Source organism: Camelus dromedarius, chromosome 20 (assembly GCF_036321535.1).
Source record: "Camelus dromedarius isolate mCamDro1 chromosome 20, mCamDro1.pat, whole genome shotgun sequence".
Classification (NCBI taxonomy): Eukaryota; Metazoa; Chordata; class Mammalia; order Artiodactyla; family Camelidae; genus Camelus; species Camelus dromedarius.
Window position 1 is genome coordinate 28268761 of NC_087455.1, and position 20536 is coordinate 28289296.

A 20536-nucleotide genomic window follows, 5' to 3' on the forward strand; every position below is an offset into this window, starting at 1 on the left:
AGTGAGGCAAGATAACCAAGTGCTTAGCACCCTCTGCCACACCTAGAAGGCTGCTCTCACGGGTCTAAGAAACACAGGACCAAGCACAACTCACTGGCCTTAAATTCCTAAGGTTCGTAACTGGAACTCAACTGCTGCTGGTTACTGTGTAAGGTGATATAACCACTTTGGAAAACTGTTTGTCACTATCTCTTAGAGTCAGATACATCCCCATTCTATGAGTCAGGAATTCTGCTCCTGGATACACACCCCAAAGAGGTGGATGTCCACCAAAGGGCATGCACAAGAATGGTAACAGCTGTGTGGTTCACAACAGCTCCAAACTGGAAACCACCCAAATTTCCCTCCAGTACAATGGTTAAATTGCGGTGTTTCCATTTAGTGGAATATACATAACAAGGAAAATGAGGGCATTTCTGCACCTCACAACAACACGGATGATTCTCACTAGGAGACTGTTGCACAGAAGGAGCCAGACACAAAAGAGCACAAATTGTAGATTCCATTCATAAAAGTCAAAAATAAACAAAGCTGGTCTATGACGCCAGATATCAGAAGAATGGTAATGTTGTGGGCAGGAGAGGGTGCGGATGATGACTGACACATCCCAGGCACCACGGTGAAGGGCACGGGGGCATTTTTGGAATAGTGATGATGTCCTGTGTCTCCACATGAAAGATGGTTACGTGGATGTGTCACCTTTTAAAAATTAATTGAACTTATAACTGACGTGTACACTTTTCTATAAGTGTGTTATATGTGGTAGATTGCACTATTGCCCCTAATCCTTTGCTGTCTCCCCACTGGGGACAGAGTACACTTTCTTCCCTGTTGATGTTAGACTTGTCCAGGACTTCCTTTGGCCAGTTAGAGGTTGGACAGTATGGTGTGAGCAGAAGCATGAGATATATTTGAGTAGTTTGGTTTTGCACTGTTGGGTTTCTGCCATAGCTGAGAATATACCTCAGGGAGCTACTACTGCTCTTTTAGCCTGATTCTCAGAATAATATACATGGAACAGACTGAGCTAGACCTGGAGCTGGAGCCTAAAGTCAGGTCTAGCCATTCAAGTTGCAGCTGATCGTAAGAAAAAAAAAGATTGTTGTTTTAAGCCACTGAAAGTTGATTTGCTTTGTTATGGAGCATTATTGTGGCCATAGCTGACTAATACATCATTTGTCAACAAAAACATTCTCTAAGGTCTCTATGCACCACTTTTCTAATAGTCAGCTGTTTCAAATTAAAATTACCAACACCCAACTCTGGCACTTACATGACCTGTTCAGGTCATCTGTTAAGTGAATCTCAGTTTCCTTGTCTATAAAAATGGAATGGTGCTTACTTTCCAATGCTCCTGGGAAAACTGAAAGAGCCAGTACACCTAAAAGCACTCCGCAAATTGCAAAACACAACTTTAAAGTGATGGATGATGGCAGTGAGGTGGGAAAGTACGCACACACCAAGAAAAGCTGCTTCCCTCTTCCCATGGCACAACCTGACTCAGAGGGTCAGGACACAAGTGTGGGGAGGAGGCTGGGAACAAAAGTCCAGGCCTGCACTAGAGCAGTGACCAAGCTTCTGAGCGTAGTTCTGTGGGGTCCAGGCTGTCTTGGGAGATGGCAGTGGTGCTTAGGCCTCTCGAAGGCTCCGAGCTAACAGCTTATGCACAGACAAAGCAGGCAATACAGGACCCCAGGAGGCCACCACTGCCCTCATATCTACCTTCCACGCGTGACCTTCTATGTGTCTGAAAAACCACCTTTTTCCTTTATTTGGGTTACGGTGCTGTGTGCCTACCCACCCCTGTGAATCCTCACCGCCTTTCTCACAGCACTTCTCAGTTTACAAAGAACCAACTGTTCTCTCATTTTGGTCTTATTTCCACTGTGTGGATAAGGAACCCGAGACTCTGAGAGATTGAGTGATTCCTGCAAGGCCACTTAGTTCATGAGCATTAGAGCTGAATTTGCAAGAGGTTTTCTGACCAAAGCTTAGATAGGTAACTCACTGATGTGGTGAAGAATTCCATCATTGGATAACCCAGTTGGATTTTCAGAAAACAGTGTTGGCCTGAGGGACGGGACCAGTAAACACTGACAGAGGAGAGGGGAAAGATGGGTTTGGAGTGTTGGTAAGCAGGTCCGCAGTGGGCTTTGATGGTAGGGGTAGGGGGAAGCGAGGGAGAAGAGGGGGAGGGGCGGGGGAGGGGAGGGGTGGGAAGCACGGGGAAAATGAGGAAGTGAGAGGGAAGAATGTCCCCACGGGGGGGGGGGGGGGGGGGGGAGCCAGGGCAGCAAGAGGAGCGCTTCCCAACAACAGCTCTGAGAGAGAAGGAAGAACTGGGAGGGCTGCCAGCTAAGGTCCAGGGGCTCCGCAGCCCTGCCTCATCTCCAAAAGCAACGGTGCAGGGGTGATGCTGTCACCACGTTCTGCAACCAGAGCCCTCCTGGGGACCCTCCCACGGCCACGGTCGGTCGGAGGGTGTGAGGTAGGACACGTACTACATATGCCCTTCTCTCCCCTTCCCTGCCAACCCCTGACCTGGCCGACTGCTGGCCAGAGCCTGGTTCCTGTAACCAGTATCGTCCTCACTACCAAGATGAGAACTGCAACAGAAAAGCAGATCCTTGAACAAAGCTGTATTTAAACAAACACACGCTTCCTTTACAGCGCAGATATCTAGGACCTGTTTCCGCTAATTCAACAAAACACAGCAACACTCAAGGCGGGGGTTGGGGTGTGGGTCTTGCTATTTTCTTTGCGACACTTTTCACAGGGTGGGTGGAGGACTTCCTTTGGCAAGGTGAGCTGGCTCCTTCCCTGTGCTTTCCCTGGGTACCGTCTCAGCTTGGCTCTGCCCTGAAGCAAGCCTCTCCCCCTTTCTCCCATCCCAAGTCTGTTCTGTGACCTACCTCGGTGGTCCGGAGGCCATTCTGTTTCTGGGTCAGGGGGCCTGAGCTGAGGCTCTGAGGATTCGGGCACTGGGTCCCACAGCTCATCTTCTTCTCTGCGTTAGGCATTCCACCTGGGGCTGCAGATCGGGACACACCACTGGAGGACAATCCATCTTCCAGCACACCTAGGGGAGGGAAGCAGAGGATGGCACTAGAGTCTTGCATGTGGCAGTTGCTGCAAACAATCCCCAAGACTGTGAGGGAAAGACAGCAAAAAAGAAGAAATAAAAGTCACCCAGAATCCCACCATGCAGAGCTACCGTTTTCTATACAAACATGCATGGGTTGGTTTTTTGTTTGTTTGTTTTTTACAAAAATGAAACTGTAAAGTAATTTTGTAACCTAAAATTTTTACTTATTAATACATCAGTGACACTGTCCATGCCATTAGATATTCTGCCATATTACTTTTCACACACTTTGTCATTGTATAGATGTGTCACCATCTATTTAACTAATCACCTCCAACTGGTTCTTTGTTACTTTTTCATAACAAATGTTACTGTGATGAAGCCCCTTGGGGTTAAAGCTTTATTCTTTATTACTCCCTTAGGATAAATTCCTAGAAGTGAGATTACTGGTTTGAAGGCTATACATCGTTTTTTACATAATTCCATTTTAAGGTGTTGGACTGAGCATGTGTTACTCCCATAACAAATACCAAAGAAATGATAGAATGAAGTTTAAATATGGCCTCATTGAAAAGCAAGAGGAAGACTACAGCGAGGAGTTCATGGATAAAGAGTATCTGACTGAAGGTAAAAGGTGGCCCGGGGAGCACGACGGGAGTGCCAAGTGGGAGACAAAGGCCGGCAGAGGCTCTGTGATAACCACGGGGAAGCCGGGGGCGGCCAGGTAGGCTGGTCATTCTACTCCTCCACCGGCTGAAGCCAGCCAGCAACGGTGGAGCAGTCTGTGAGGGTAGGACATGGTGATACAAAAAGAAAGATGTATCTGGTCTTTGTCCCCAGTTTCCGGCACAGAGCTCCTAAAACCCTGAGTAAGAGGGGTGACAGCAGCATCTTCTGCTATAACATTTGGTATCTGCTTGCACTTCATGACACAGAGCTCCTAAATTTCTCCCACAGAAGAGTCTAAAACAGAGCTTCTCCTTGTGGTCCAGGGACCAAACTGCTGTTACTGGTCTGCTGTGGGATAAATGTAAGAACTGAACACAAGCATTTGGAAATGTCTACAGCAATCTGACGTTGCTGGACCACAGAGGAAAACTAGTTCTTATATCATCATGCAGAGATATCCCTGGTTAACAAGGAGGTGACGTCTTTCTGGAAGATGCTCTTGGTGCCTGCCCAGGTCCACCTACCCGACCCTACACCCATCCATCCCCTAATTGTGGTAGATGCTGGTGGCTAATGGCTCATGATTGTCCCCTTCTCCTAAGACTTGCCCTTGGCCAAAGGAGGCCCCCTCACTGGGAGAGGCCAGGTACAGCCCATGGCCAACGATTGACTAAAAGTGTGGGAGGGTGGGGGGTGTGGGAGAGGGGTGTGTATACAACAGCCCTGACCCCTTGCCTCGGAGCAGGACAATGTCTACAAAGCAACATTTCTCCAAAGTAACTCACAAGATCAGGCTGGGGCTAGACCGATCCTGAAACTACATCTCTGCCCAGCTCCTTCTCTTGGCCCATCCTGCTTCCCTCACTCCGTTCTCCTCCTCCGAGTGTCTCCAGGAGTCACCTGCACAAAATCCCCATTCAGGCTCTGCTTCTAGAGAACCAAACCTAAGACAGCATGCATATTCCTTGCATGCTGGAGATATTCCTTCTGCCCCTCCACGCTCACTCTCCCCTTCTCTTCACCCCACTCTGTGTCCCAGGACACTGGCTTGGCCGCACCATGTCCACCAACTCCCTTGCCCACTGGCCTCTAGTTGGGTTTGCCCAGGGGCATCACTAGCTATTGCCGGGGGGTGCTCTGCAGTAGCATGCTGAGGTCGGGTCTTTATTTCTCTAGCTCCCTCCCAGCAGGGTTGCCATGGGTGCACTGTGTCCTCTCTACACTCCTCCCCCAGAAAAGGGTACAGAACCAAGAGGTTTCTGATGACTTCAAGGAGAGTGCAGAGGAGTGGTGGGAAGAGAGAACAGATGTTAAGTTGTTGAGTAGGGAGTTACCGATGCTGTATCAGTCAGAGTTCATAGCTGCAAGCAACAAAAATTGACGCCAGTGAATTAAAGTAGAAAAGTGATTCATTTAGATGATCTGAGAAGCTCACAGAATATCTGGGAGGGCTGGAGGCTGAGGCACAGAAGCTATCAATTAAGGAACAATGCCCCAGATCCTTCTATGGAACCTGACCCACCAACCCCTGGACCCTGGAAACTCGCCTCAGCATTGCTGCCACACCATACTAAAAAATTATTGTTGTTTTTCTGAAATTTAAGCTTAATTGGGTGTCCTGAATTTTATCTGGCAATCCTACTGGGCGCCAAGTGCTCCAGACTGGCGGGACTTTGTTGTGAAAGCTGCATGTACTAGACCCTGAGCGCCATCTGCATCTCTACTCCATGCAACTCCTCTCAAGCCTGGGCCGTGAGGAAGAGACTTATTTTACAGGAGAAGAAACTGAAGTTGAACCCATGTTCTGTGTATTCCCAAAGTCTGTGGTCTCAGCAAGTATTCACATTTCCTTTGAGGAAAAACTCCCAAGTACGCAATTCTCAAATTTTAGTGGGCACAAGACCCACCTGTTAAAATACAGATCCTTATACCCAATCCCCAGAACTTCTGATTCAGTAGGGGCCAAGGAATATGCATTTTAACAAGTTCTTTCCATCCCACCCCACCTCCAGGGACTCTGAGACAGGGAATTCTAAAGACTACGCTTTGAAGCTCCCAACACAGAGACCGACACTCATACTCATTTTGAAGGTTGCCTGAAAAATGCCCGTCTATTTCTTTCCATAGTGAATTCTGTAGTAGTAACTTGAGGGACATTTGTGTGCCCCTAGGGCAGGTCTTTTTTGGACACCCTTCAGAAAATTTTCATTCCACACAGAAGACAAGCCAATCACTGACTTTGCCAAAAGATGGGAAACAGCTGAGTCCAAAGCTTGATGATAAATTGCAACCAATGCCTTCTTGCCAGTTTCTTGCTATTTTGGAAATGGAGCTGGGAGAGGGGCAGAGCGTAGAAGTTAAAAATGACAGCCAGAAGCCATGGGGAGAGTAGGACAAGGGGCAATTCCTCCTTAACCCTTGGTGAAGGTGATCACAGAGTCTGTTCAAAGTCATTGAAGCCACCTGCAAGCCAATGACCTCAATGACTGAAGACCAAAGTAGGAGTCATTAGCAGTCTGTTTGGGAAGAATCTCTTAAAGTCACATCAGATAAGATTCTGGCTCATCAAGCACTGTCTGGGCTCAGGTTCTGAACACATGGCTGATGATAATTTTGTTTGAACTGAGTTATAAATTTAATAAACTGCAACTACCCAGCCACCTACTGAGAATTTGTTTCTTCATCTTTCAAAATGAGCTAGAATGGGAAGGTGTCTGTCATTTCTTCAATCTGATGAGTAATTTTTGAATACACAATGTGACCTTTGGGATGGCTAATGTAAGAAAATCCTTAAAAATGGTAACCCTTACATTTACTGTCAATTGATTTTGGGCAATGGTGCCAAGATATTTCAATGGGAGAAAGAATTGTTTTTTCCAAATATGTGGGACAACTGGATATTTACATGCCAAAGAATGAAATTGGACCCCTACCTCATACCATATACAAAAGTTAACCCAAAGTGGATCAAAGATCTAAATGTAATTGCTTAAACTATAAAACACTGAAAAGAAAACATAGGTGTTAAGTCTTCACAACCTTGGATTAGGCAATGGTTTCTTAAAAATGATGCCAAAGCACAAGCAACAAGAACAGAAAGTAGGTAAATTGCAGATCATCAAAATTTAAAACTTTTGTGCTTCAAAGGACACCATAAATAAAGTGAGAAGACAATTCACAGAACAGGAGAACATCTTTGCAAATTATACATCCAGTAAGGGATTCTTATTCCCCAAAACCCATACAATTCAATAATAAAAAGACAAAGAACCCAATTAAAGCCTGGGCAAAGAAGCTGAATAGATATTTTTCCCCAAGAGATATGCAAATGGTAAATAAGTAAATAAAAAGGTATTCAACATCACTACTAGGAAAATACAAATCAAAACCAGAATGAGATTATCACTTTTCATTCACTAGAATGGCTATAAAAAGAGACAGGTAACAAGAGTTGACAAAGATGTGGAGAATTTGGAACCCTCCATACACTGCCAGTGGGAATGTAAAATGGGGCAGCCACTTTAGAAATCAGTCTGGCAGATCCCCCAAAGGTTAGACACAGTTACCATATGACCCAGAAATTCCACTCCTCCATATGTACCTAAGAGAAATGGAAACCTATGTCCACACAAAGACTTGTACATGAATGTTCACAGCAGCATTGTTCATAATAGCCAAAAAGTAGAAGGATCCTAAATATCCACTGACTGATGGATGGATAAATAAAATACAGTATATACCTACAATAGACTGTTACTTGGCAGCAAAGTGAAATGCTGATGCCTGCTGCAACACTGGTAAACCCTGAAAACACTATACTAAGTGAAAAATGCCAGTTACAGAAGGTCATGTAAAATATTGTATTATTCCATTTATATGAAATGTTCAGAAAGAGGCAAATCCATAGACAGAAAAGGACATTAGTGGTTGCCTGGAGCTGGGGTGCACGGGGGTTGGGGAATGAAGAGTGACTGTCAATAGATGTGGGGTTTCTTTTTAAGATGATGAAAATGTTCTAAAATTGATTGTGGGGATGATTCCACAACTCTAAGAATATACTAAAAACTGTTTAATTATACACTTTAGATAGGTCAATTGTATGGTACATGAATTATAGCTCAATGAAGCTGTAATCTTAAAAATGGTGAGCAACACATTTTGGAATGTTCCATTGTCTAGAGAAAATGAAGCACATTTGGATTTGCACAGTAATAGTCGAGGAGAGAGACTGACCAAGGGACTTAAAGTCTCTAAGGACAACTGCAGGCCTAGCCTCACAGTCCCCAAAGGCCCTGGGTCCTGACGAGGAGGGCACTGGAGATGAGTCACAGGCCTGTCACATCTGCCCTTGGCCATGGGGGTTGGTGGTAGAAAAGGCTTCCCCACGGTCCCCAGCCACGTGCAAGAAAGAGGCTGAGAGCAACAGCTGGAATGGAAAGGACCATGAGAAGAAGCTAGGAGAGTCCCATCTGTCCTTGGTGAAATCAGGCCTGAATTCTTCTCTCCCCAGAGACACTAGGAGACAACAAACTAGCCAAGGAACTGGGAGGCAGCCAAAAGGAAAACTCAAAATCTCCCTTTTCTTCTCCCTACTGATTCCCTTAGAATCTGTCAGTGTTACCCTTCCCTCTCCTGCTTCCATCCCCTCCGTGGCACTTCCCTTCCTTGAAGCCTCCACCTCTGCTCCGGGATCATCACGCAGAAGGTTCTCCAGGGCGGGTTCATGCCTCATCTCTGGGCTAATCACAGTGCAGCTGCCTCGACTCTGTAATCAAAACTTAGCTCTCTCCCATCACAGAACTTACTGTTTCAAAACAGACTCAGACATAGAAAACAAACTTCACCCGGTCACCAGCAGAGGTTGTGGGAGGGAAGGGATAAATTGGGAGTTTGGGATTTGCAGATACACACTACTATATATAAAATAGATAAATAACAAGATCCTACTGTATAGCATAGGGAACTGTATTCAATATTTTGTAGTAACCTATAATAAAAAAGAATATGAAAAGGAATATATGTCTGTGTATGTATGACTGAAACGTTATGCTGTACACCAGAAATTGTAAACTGACTACACTTTAATTTTAAAAAATCTTACTATTTCTAAGGTATGCAATATTGCTTTTATCATCAGTCTTTCAATTAGCCAGTCATTTGAAAAATATTTATTCAGTGCCTACTATGTGCCAGGCACTATGCTGGGTGCTTGTACTCTAGTAGGGCTGCAGTCTCTCAGCTAAGTCCTCCCCTCCACCTACCTTCCTTTTCTTCCTGCCTCTCCCAGTCTCCCCAGTTCCACACCAGAGAGGATGCGGAGATGGAGGAAAAGTTGAATTCCCACTGGTGGGAGAAGGAAGATAAGAACCTGAACTAGTGTTAACACAATTCTCCCTGAGAGACAGAGGGCGAGGCAAGGCAGAGGACATTTGGAAGACAACAAATCATACCTCTTCCTCATCCCCTGGCCCAGTCTGGCTCCCACCTTCTTAATGGGGTTGAAACTGCCTCTCCAGGAAATTGTTTACCTAAGCAGCCCCAGGCACCCTGGCCAGCGGCGCCCTCACCACAGAATACTCTCTGAAGGTGACATGCTGACCCTGGGAAGAAAGCCCCAGGAGTCGGGTGGGAGGAGGAGGCCCCTCCGGTGGCCGGGGCCTTCCTTGGCCAAGGCCCTGCCCATCACGGCCCCATTTCTCGGTAAGTGAGCTTGACTGGGAAGGCTTACTTTGATCTTGTATTCTTCCCCCACTTCCTTATATGTCCAGACAAGATATCCTTCTTGTGGCCTGGCTTCTTTCCACAAAGTCTGCAGATCTAATCAGCCAGGGATTTAGAAACACCCCAGGGGTTACGCCTCGCACGGCTGAAAGGTGCCAGCCCCACGCTAGTCTCACGGCCTGCCCTTGACTCTTGCTTAGTCAGTGAAATCGGACCTCAGGGAAACAGTCTTCCAATGCAATCTTCCCCCTGTCTTCTTTTTGCCTTGGTTCAGTCACTTTCAGGGTGCTTCACTCTTTTAGGAAGTGGCAGCTTGTTTCCTGTTTTTTTTTTTTAAAGCTCCTGGACAGTTTCTGAGTTTAGCGCAACCAGCTTCTTCAGCAGGCTCTTTCCAGGCCAGCTGTAGCTGGTACTAAATTGTTCTCAGATGCACATTAGAAATTAGGGGACATATCCTTACTAGATACAAGAAGTATACTGGGGCCAATCAGAATTTGGAGATTTAGGTCAACTGAATTGTTTTAATTCTTGAAAATTTAGAATCATCCAAAGCCATCAGTCAATCCCGTAGCATCTGTGAGTGCCTCCCCTGTGCCTACTAGCACTGGGCTGTCACTAGGGGTTATAAAACACTTGCCTGACCGAATCCTTCCTGCTTCTGTAATTTAATTAGGAACGTAATCGTTTATTTAAGAATTACTGGAAAATAGAGCCGTGCAAAATTTAAATAGCAAGGTGTCATTTCTGACCCATCAGAGTGGCAAAAGTTAAGAAGTCTGATAATCCTAAATGTCGAAAGGGGTTCAGTGAATGGGTTCTCTTGTATATTGCTGGTGGGGGTGCAAACAGAACTATCTATTTTGGGAAAGTTGGCAGAATCTATGCAAGTTTAAAACATGTGTACATTATGACACAGCAATTTCAGTCCCCAGTATCTCCTGTAGAAAACCACCCCCCATCGCTCAGAGGCCAGTTGACAGCATTCTTTGCATCCCTGTAATAGTGAAAAATAAATTAACGTAGCCATTCATCAGCTGGCTAAATTAACTGTTTTACCTGTACTGTATTATGGAATTCTATACAATAATGTAAAAGTAGAAAGATTTATATAAATAGAGGTTCAATACATGATAATGAGTGGAATAAAGCAAGCAGAAGATAAATGTGTAAGAATGATAGCTTTTGTGTAGGAAAGAAAAAACTATATTATATACTATATTTTTATTGCTGTATTTTTTGCATAATGATACACATATGTATGTGTATATATATCTTTATGTATGTATATGTATACGTGTGTGTGTGCGTATACACCCAACAAACTGATAACAATGTCCCTAGGGAAGACAGGGGACCATGATCAGAGGGTGGTTAATGGGGTCTTATCTATAACATTTCTACTTTGTAAATCTATTACTTGTGAAATAAAAACAATTTTAAACAATAGAGCTATGTCATATTCTGCCTTTTCTCATTAGTAATGGCTTTGCCCCCCACCCAGAATATCTGGCTATTTAATTTTTAGTTATTAGATTATAGTAACCAAATACAACCAAGACCAAGCATGACACACAGGAATTACCGCATTGCTGTTAGCCTATTCTACAAAGACAGTGCAACCACTTTAAAATCAAGAGATGCAACGTCTGCCTCTCTGAAGGCAGCCAGACAATTCACTGAGGCACCCTAACAGTAAATGTGCATGGAGCAAATTACAGCTGTTGGTAAGAACCTGGGGATTACTTATGTGACTGAGTTCAGACATGGTTAGTCCTCACTGGGGAGAGGATTCCTGAGCAATGTTTAAAAAGAAAGACTGGGTGGCTTTGGCATGAAGGGTAACAGAAGAAATGACATGAGCACATTTGTGGGCTCCCACTGAGTGCCAGCCCCACACTCAGAGCTAAAGAAATAAAGATGGAAAGGCTCCTGAAATGACTGGTAGCAAAGAGCATGGAGTTGGAATTGGGTTCCCAACTCACTTCATTGTCACATCAACCTTCCACGTAGGTGTTACAACCTCCCTCTTTTTTTTTTTTTTTTTTTCAGAATAGGAAACAGAAGTTCAAGAAGGTTAAGTAACCTGCCTGAGGTCCTACAGCCTGTGCCACAGCCAGGCTTCCACCCTACGTCTGTCAGACTCTAAAACCTTTGATTTCACATGCATTTGTGTTTACTCGCATCATTAAAAAAAATCGACAGCGAAACATGTTCTCCCTTTTCAGGGCTAGGCAACAGCAAGGAGATGTACGGTGCCATCAAAATAAGTGGAAGGCTTTTTGTTGTTTTGGAGGTAACCCACAGCTCAAATGTCTTACTCCTTCAGGGAAGAGCAGGTCTTTGGAATACCTCGGAATCCAAGTAACTTGCAGCAGAATCAAGCAGGTCACAGTGAAGCGCAGACAGAGAGAAGACGGGTATATCTAATTAAACTAGCTTCATGCCTTTCCTACCCCTCGGACCCCTAAGACTGTCCTGCTGGGTGCTCAGCCCTCTGGGTTTCCCACCGAGGATTCAGCTTCTCTCCCCAACACTGAGAAGCCACACATCAGCTCCCGTTTCAGGGGTGCAGCCAGCTGGCCTTGGACAATCTCTACCCCAGGCAGGATCATGACAACTTTCTCTGGGATGGAAAATAATTCCAGGGATGCTCACAAGGCCAGGATGTTGCAGGCATCTAGTGATCCAATCAAGGGGGCAGAGAGAGGCTGCCAAACGAAGAGGAGAAGGGATGGCATGGTGGCTTGTAGATTCTATTCTCCACTGGGCGGCCAGAACTATCTATCCATCTATCCATCTGTGTATCTATATTCTTTGTTTTTAATTGAAGTAGAGTTGGTTTACAATGTGTTAATTTCCAGTGTACAGCACAGTGATATATATGTATATATATCCCTTTTCATATTCATTTTCATTATAGGCTATTACAAGGTACCAAATAGAGCAGAACAATATTTTAGAGCTATGAATCTGATCCCGGCCCACCCTTCGTGGACTTCTCAATGCCTTTAGGATAAAGTCCCCGATCCCTGCATGCCCGCAAGGCTCTTTGCTCTATGTTCTTGTCTTACTGGATGTAAAAGGCACCTCACTGCCTATACACGCTGTCCCATCTATCCACAAAGCTCTTCCCTCGGCCTGGCTGATTTCTCTGTGTCAACCTAAGCATGACGTCCACAGGGGGCCTTCCCAGACTCCTCCCTCACACAGGGTTAGGTTCCCCTGGTCCCCTCCCACAGCACCTTGTACTTCTTTGGAGCGTTCATCACTGTTGGAATTTTCTGTTCTGGGACTGCCTGCCCTACTAGTCTGGCTGCTCCATGAAGCCAAGGACCATGCCTGTCTTGTTCATTACCACGCCTGGCATATATCAGCATTCAAGAAGTGTTTGTTGGAAGAGTCTTGGGCCGCTGAGCAGGTTGCCAGAGCTAGGATCATCGTTCAGGACGAAGCTGCCATACAGACCTCCGTGTGTTCAGTGTTTTCTCCCTTGATGTACCAAGCAGCTGAAATTCCAAAGGAAGCAAGTGCAAACATGCACCGTACCAGCTGTTCTGATCACTGGAGGTATCAGGGAGTGAAGGAAAGAGCTTACAGAAACAGTGTAAGCAGCCCTGCCGGCCACACACCCCGCACCACACTTCAGGTTCCTGTGCCTCCCGGGGGCTCCCAATCAAGGCTGACATCTTTCCAGGATTTGGGGCTGAGTGCAAACGCAAAGGCAGTTTGTAGGTCTCCCCAGATTCCATTTGCCCTCTGGGGCTCCTGCTGCAGGAAGGAAGGATGGCTTCCCCTCATCATGAATGTCACATCCTCGGGCAAAAGCAGTTCTCCAACAACCTTAGCTCATTAAGGTCACTCTGTACCCAAATCCAGGAAGGGCTGGTGACAGGGCTGGGCAGTGCTACCCAGGGGCTGGCAACGGCACAGGCGAGAGGTGAGTCATGCTGGGCTTTCCTTTCCTCTCTCTACAGATGGCTGACGGCTGCCAGGAAGGGGAGCTTAGATGGTGGGGCCCTGGGAAGGTGCCAAGGGCATGACCCTGGGCTTTTGATTCTAGGCTGGAAGGTCTCCAGGGCTAACTTTGTGTAGAAGAAGAACCCCCAGCCTTCAAAGCCCTCCCTCTTTTCCACTGATGCTTGCAATTCCTTCCCCGGGGGACAGTATATTTTACACTACGATTACCAGTAAGGTTTAAGCGAGTTCCAGGAGAGAGAACATGGTAACTTAAATTCACCTCTCTCTACCTTTCCCAATCTTTTAAAAGCAGAGAGGATTCATATATGCTAGAATGACCTCCTGGCTTACTTCTGAGTTGAAAAATCCAGGTAATTAACTGGTGGAAAGGAAGTCAAAGAACAGAGAGACATTACGCTGACTTTTTATTAGAGTTTAGGTGGAGAAGGGGCAGGAAGCAGAAAAGTGGTGTCAAGGATGGGAAGAAGAAGGAGAGAGACTAGGAGATGGGGAGCTACTGCCTGGTTTGTAAAAAAGTCTGAGTCAGAAGATTTCAGAGAGGTTTTGTTATGCATCAAGAGTAAACTCCTTCCAAAATCCTGCCATTTGAGACAACGTGGACGAATCTGAGGGCATCACGCTAAATGAAATAAGCCGGCCAGCCAGAGACAAATACTGCATGGTTTCAGTCATACGTGGAATCTTAACAACACCAACACCAACAAAAAGTTAAACTCATGGGAATAGAGAGGAGAAAAGTAGTTGCCAGGGGCCGAGGGTGGGGGAACTCGGGAGAGGTTGGTTAAAGGGTACAAACTTGGAGTTGTAAGATGAGTAAGGTCTGAGGATCTAATGGATAACGATGACTGTGACTGATAACACTACACTGCGTAACTGAAACTTGCTAAGAGAGGAGAAGCCCAGGGATGGATGTGTGTCAATTGATTTGATGGAGAGAATTCTTTCACGATGTACACATGTATCAAGTCATGTTCACACTTTAAGTACCTTACAATTTTATTTAAAATTACACCTCAGTAAAGCTGGAAAAAATAAAAAATTTCTTCTTTTGTGATACTTCTCTTCTGAGACAGAGCAGGATTTGAACTGCTTTTTTTCCTTCATTCCATGTCTCTGAAGCTGCCTCCATTTTGAGACTGAACCTCTTGGGGCCTAAGTGTCTGTGAGCTGAATGACTTCAATTCCTGTTCACTCGGCAAGCATCACCAGCGGCCTGCTGGCTGTGTGTCCAGGAGGACCGTGCCGCAGTAGGGTGGCACTGCCTCTCCAACCAGTCAGGCCTGGGTCCAAATCCCAGCTGTGCCCCTTACAAGCTGTGTGACCATTCTGAAGTGACTCAATTTTAACATTCACCTCTTTTTTTTTTTTTTTGTTAGTCTACCAAGTATCAAACTCTCTGATATGATTTTATAGACCAGGACGCTGCCTCAGAGAGGCCAAGTAACTTGCTCAAAGACAACCAGCCAATGGCGGAACAAAGACAGCACTCAGATCTGTGACCCCAAGGATGCCTTGTTCCCATCTACTGTCTGTCGTTGCCCACTACTCAGCATCCCCTGGCCTCGGTTTCCTTGGGTCAAGAATGGGAATGATGATATGTGCACCAAAGATGGGTGCTCAGAGGGGAGAAGAGTATGGGAGCCCGGCTCCAGGCCTGGCACACAGTCAGGGCTGATTTCTCGACTTCCCAGCCCCAGGCACAAGATGCAGACTACAGATGCTTTCTTGAGAGTGAAGAGTTGCTGGGGTAATGGTGGGTGAAAGAGATGCAGGAAAGAGCTGGGGACAGGAGAGAATCATCAAGACCAACTCTGCCAAGTCCACGACTCTGTCCCAGATCCAGTCAGGGCGTAGCAACCCCTAAAGGGCGGAAGACCCAGAGACTAAGGGACCCCGGAGGCCCATCAAAGGGACAAAGGCTGAGCTGACGCAGGAGCCCCAGGTTACAGAGCAGACGGCTGTTACATTAGGGTCTCTTTACTGCATTTATCTGATATGCAACACGTGTGACAGGGATAAAGGATAAAACAGTATTCACAGCCCTCACTGGGCCTCACCCTCTTCAGAAGGAGCTTGGCCAGCTGGGGGCCTTTCTTGTACTGAAGAGAAACCAACAGAGCCCGAGAAAAACAGACCAGGGGACGGTGGTTCATGACTATTTCCTGCACTTCTCCGATGTGCCAGGCTCTGCTCTAGGGCTGGGGACGCAGCAGTGGAGGAGAGACTCACTCCTTGTCCTTTGGCAGAGATATTTGGGATGCAGGGACAAAAGCTGTCCAAGAGGCCTTGTTGGTGGAAAGGTATAAAACAGGCCAAAGAGAGGCAGAGGCCAAGTCATGGGCGGCCACATGTACCCTGTTAAGGTGTCTGGATGGTGTCCAGAGGGCAGCAGAGCCAGTGTGGAGGAGCCATCTGAAGGGCTCAAACCTGGAGGCAGGGAGTCCAAGAAGGAGAGCCTTGCCTCAGGGCTCTGCTTCCTTCTAGAGTCTCCCTTAGCTCACTGAAGGCATTTTTGAGATGATTATCTTCCCAGCTGGACTCACCAAATTGGAACCACTCACGAAAGGCTGCGACTGGTAATTACGCCACTTTAGAAAGTAAGCTTTTGCCAAAAGACACACCTGACAAGTGCAATGGAATATTTAGATAGAAAGAGGGGGAAAATGAAAACAATAGTAAATTAATTAGGATAATCATCTGTAACCACGATCTAGAGAAGAAGGTTTTCAGTAACGATTTCAAAAGGACAAAAAGGATACAGTCGGAATGGACTGATTAAGCCTGACAGCCCACTCACTACACAGCTCACTCTGAGTGTTGAAGTAGTTGATGAGATCCAGAATCCCTCTGTAGCGAACCCGTGAGACAGAGATACCATGCATTTTCTATCAGAAGCTGAAATAACTCCAGTTGGGCTGACTTGATTTTTCATTTCTGAAATGCCGTAATTGGCTCTTACATCCCCTGTTCTTGTCTCTGAGCTTTCCAAGCAGGATAGCTTTAAAAGCAGGTTTAAGCTTAGTTTTTTCTTCTGAGAAGCCAAGTTCAAGCTCCCCACCTTCAACAAGTTCCTGCAAGGTTCCAGGAGAAGGTGCAGCTGGCTTTGCTTTAAATCATAGTACCGTTCTCGATATTTACAGAAGGAGGTGGCTTTTCCAATGGAAGAGTTTGGACAACATTATCTGTAAAGTGCATAAGCTGTTTGTGTGACCTGATTCCATCCCCAATGCATGGATCCTGTTTTGAAACAGGTTCTGCTGAGTTAGAACCAGGGAATACAAAGCCTGAGAAAAATCAAAATCCCTTTTAGGGATTTTCTTCATTGTGAAACAATAGCAAAACTGATTTTTCTTCAAGTTTCCCACTCAAAATATCTGGATCAAACCTTAGGGACACACAAGAAGGTAGGTGGCCCTGTGGAAAACTTCATGAACCCAAGGTCATGCAGGGACTTAGATGGAATGGGCACTGGCTTGCTTAGACCCCACACCACTGACTGATGGCTTTGTAGGTTCTGTCCAAAAAATTAGCACAGGGTGGCTCACACATCACTGATCACTGAGGGTAGCTCACACATCACTCTAAAAATCCCCACTCTTTGCTCTAATATATTCCTCTCTCAGAGACTACATCCATCTTCACTCATTTCACTCACATCTGATCCCAGCTCTCTGCTCTTATCAGTTCATCCCAACAAGTACTAGCATGCCAGACATTTCACCAGCCTCTGGGGACTCTCAGGGACCTAGTTACAGTCTTCACCCCACAGGTACTCACATTCAGTGAGAGAGTCAGAAACAGAAATCACTGCAGTCCTTGTAAATCCAGTCATCCTTGTGGCCCAGGCTCAGAATGAACATTAGACTGAAGGAAAGAACATTCAACACTCATAAGTTATTAGAAAGTCATCTAAATCCTTTACTTGCTTTTCTTAGAGATGAGCAAAGGGAGTTCCATTCATAAGCCACTGCAACACTTTATAATGTCCCTAGATATATATACTGAATTAGTAATCTGGAAAACAAAATGATGGGCAGAGTGGAAACATGAGGAAAAGTTCAAAGACATGAAAGATGACAGATCAAAGAGGATGAGACAAGAGGGAGGAAAACTGGTTAGGACTGTTATGCTCTCTGGAGGCAAGAGGGCATGAGGACCTCAGCTCTGACAGGGGGGTGGGGTGGGTTGAACAGGATGGATTCAAGAGATAGAGGAGAAGAGAGGGAGAGATTCAGGCAGAGATGCCCACAGTCCTGCAGGACCAGCTGCAGCCCAGCCTTCCCACACGGAAGTCCCTCAGGTCACGTCAGACTCAGCTTGTCCAGACGGAGCTTATCATGTTCCCTTCCTGCCTCTCTCATGTATGTCAGCTGTGCTATGAATTTTCTAGCTTCTCGTCTTAAAAACTTGTGAGTTATTTCCTTTCTCTTTTCCTTCTTTCCCTATAATCAAGTCTGACACTAAGCTCTATCATTTCTTCCTTTTATACGTCTTCCCCAGTAGCTCTTGGCTCTCCTTTTATGCTCCCCGTGGAGAGGTCACGTTCACCTCCCCTCTAGATTACTGCAGTGGCTGAAAGCTGGCCTCCTCGAGTCCAGTCCCTCTCCTCTGTCCGGAACATCCACATCATGACAGGAAGACGAATCTCCCTAAAGCCTGGTGTTCTTCCTCACACCACACGGCGTCAGACCCAGACACCTCTGCTTGGCGCTCAAGAGCGCGATCAGTCGTGTGGGCTTGCTGTCATTATGCGGCTTCGCTCTCACCACATGCCTCGCCCTCCAGGCAGGCGGGTGTCCTTATGTTCCCCTGTGTTCTCCGTAGGTGCCAGGCTCACGCCCACCTCGGTGATGCTGCTCAGGGTGATCTCTTACCTGCGGCGCTCTTCCTCCTCCTTCACCTTTCCAGCCTGGTGAGGGCGCCGCCGACCAGGGCTTGCTCAACAACGTCCACGTCTGTCTGTCAGCCTCCCACAGTTCTGCACCAGGTGATTCCCTGCTAACTCCAACTGCTGAGGTTTTCTCTCCGCTGTTCCCTGGGAAACAAAGTCTCTCAAATTGCCCAGCTACCTCCCCTAACCTAAGAAAAAGAAAGATCTCAAGGGAGCTTTGGCATTTACATTTTCCCTCTCATTTTAAGAAAAACACTATGTTTTTCTTAAATCCTCATGCAATTTGTTCTCTAATTCATTTTTAATTATTAAATTATATATTTTATCCTCCCCTTCAAAAATGAAACAAATAAAATAAAAATTGATCTTTATGGATAAATTAATCAGTGATCACTGACTGCAAATAAATAGATAAATACTGTCTTAAAAATTAGATTTTATATTTAAAGTGAAACTATAACTTAGGTTTAAGTCTTATAACCTTTTGGAAAACATCATCATCTCTACAAACTATAGTTGATATATTCCATTTCTTTTCTTCATCAGAGTTTTCAAATGGTCCTAAAAAGTAGCAGAAGGGTATTTCTGTTTATAGAGAGCCCATTACATGTCAGGCACTGAACTCTTTGCTTTATTTTAAGCCTCCCTACTATACTGAGTCAGGTACAAAGGCACTTTTTTCTTAAAAACTGATTTTCATTTAAAAGGCATGCTTAAAGCTCTCTTTCTCAGTGCTACGTACGGAGGTGGCAGCCATCTCCTAGTCGGCATCATGGCTGCCCTCAGACCCCTCGTGAAGCCCAGGATCGTCAAAAAGAGGACCAAGAAGTCCATCCGGCACCAGTCAGACCAGTATGTCAAAATTAAGCGGAAGTGGCGGAAACCCAGAGGCACTGACCACAGGGTGCGCAGGAGGTTCAAAGGCCAGATCCTGATGCCCAGCATCGGCTACGGGAGCATCAAGAAAACAAAGCACGTGCTGCCCAGCAGCTTCCACAAGTTCCTGGTCCACAATGTCAAGGAGCTCAAAGTGCTGCTGATGTGCAACAAATCTTACTGTGCTGAGATTGCTCACAGTGTCTCCTCCAAGAACTGCAAAGCCACTGTGGAGACAGCAGCCCAGCTGGCCCCTAGAGTCACCAATCCCAATGCCAGGCTGTGCAGCGAAGAAAACGAATAGACAGCTCATGAACATTGTACTTGTGTTAATAAAACCATGAAACTCAATAAATAAATAAATAAATAAATGGCATGTTTAAAAATGGCACTTGGATATGAAATTGAAGAAATGCACTTTAAAATCTAATGGAAATTAAAAGTACTTCAATTGCCACATTTTGACTTTTCAAAGACAATCATTAATTGTTGTTTTAGAAAGCTGCCTATTAAAATAAAGATGTGAGATTTCACAAGCAATTTTAGGGGAAAAAATCTAAAACGTGAATACATTAAGATATAGAAAAATATAAGTGCTCATCACAGTTGAATATATCTTGGCATATTATCAAGCAAATATCTGACAAAGTGTTCACAGATTGTGGGCCTATAGAGGTAGAGCTGGAGGAACATGCAGGCGATATTTGCTTTCTATCAGAGGTTGCTTTAGAGCTCCTTGCACCTTTCCAGACCTATATTCCCCATACTGTGCAGTCCGATTTGCTTAAGCATAAAATTATCGATCTTTTCTCATTTTTGAAGGATATATTCTTCATTAGAGATTCTCTCCCTGATCTATTTAATAACCCCACAGCCCCTTTGATAGAACCTAAGATTCCAAACCACTGCAGCGGGCTTGTCCCCCACCATTGGAATACCTTTTCCTGAGTAACCTCATCCTCCCACTTTCAGAGCAGGTGATCTGAGTTAGAGCATGTGACCAAGAGCAGAGCCAATCACCACTCTGCATTCTCCAGGACCATGTGATTGGCTTGGGGCATCACATGACCCAAGTCAGTAACTCTTGGGACCCCTGCAGAAGCTCCTGGAAAAGAGGCTCTCTCTTTCCCATTGGACATGATTCTGGGAGATGTGAGGCGGGGCTGTGGCAGTGGTCTGGCCACTGCGAGGGGAGACCCTCTCTGTGAATAGAGCCCTCACAGAAGAAGGGGCTTGAGAGATAGAAAGGGAGATATGAGGTCCCTGACATCATGTGAACCTTGAACCCAGCCTCACCCCAAGGCAGTCCTACCCTC

The 20536-nt window shown here is 45.7% G+C and overlaps 2 protein-coding genes across 2 annotated transcripts in view; one reads left to right on the forward strand and one right to left on the reverse strand.

Annotated features, from left to right (window-relative positions):
* The window catches only part of BAALC (BAALC binder of MAP3K1 and KLF4), a 57791-nt gene that overhangs the window by 10682 nt on the left and 26573 nt on the right, over window positions 1-20536 (reverse strand). The window contains exon 2 of the mRNA XM_031439430.2: window positions 2913-3079. Within this exon, the coding sequence (XP_031295290.2) occupies window positions 2913-3079 (167 nt within the window). The remainder of the gene's footprint in view (window positions 1-2912; window positions 3080-20536) is intronic.
* LOC116148908 (large ribosomal subunit protein eL32) lies at window positions 19079-19524 on the forward strand. The gene has a single exon (XM_031439429.2). The coding sequence runs from the start codon at window positions 19117-19119 to the stop codon at window positions 19522-19524; it is 408 nt and encodes a 135-aa protein (XP_031295289.2). The 5' UTR covers window positions 19079-19116.

Bases quoted from the DNA above. Each gene is read 5' to 3' on its own strand.
- LOC116148908 (XM_031439429.2), top strand. From the start codon at position 19,117: ATGGCTGCCCTCAGACCCCTCGTGAAGCCCAGGATCGTCAAAAAGAGG.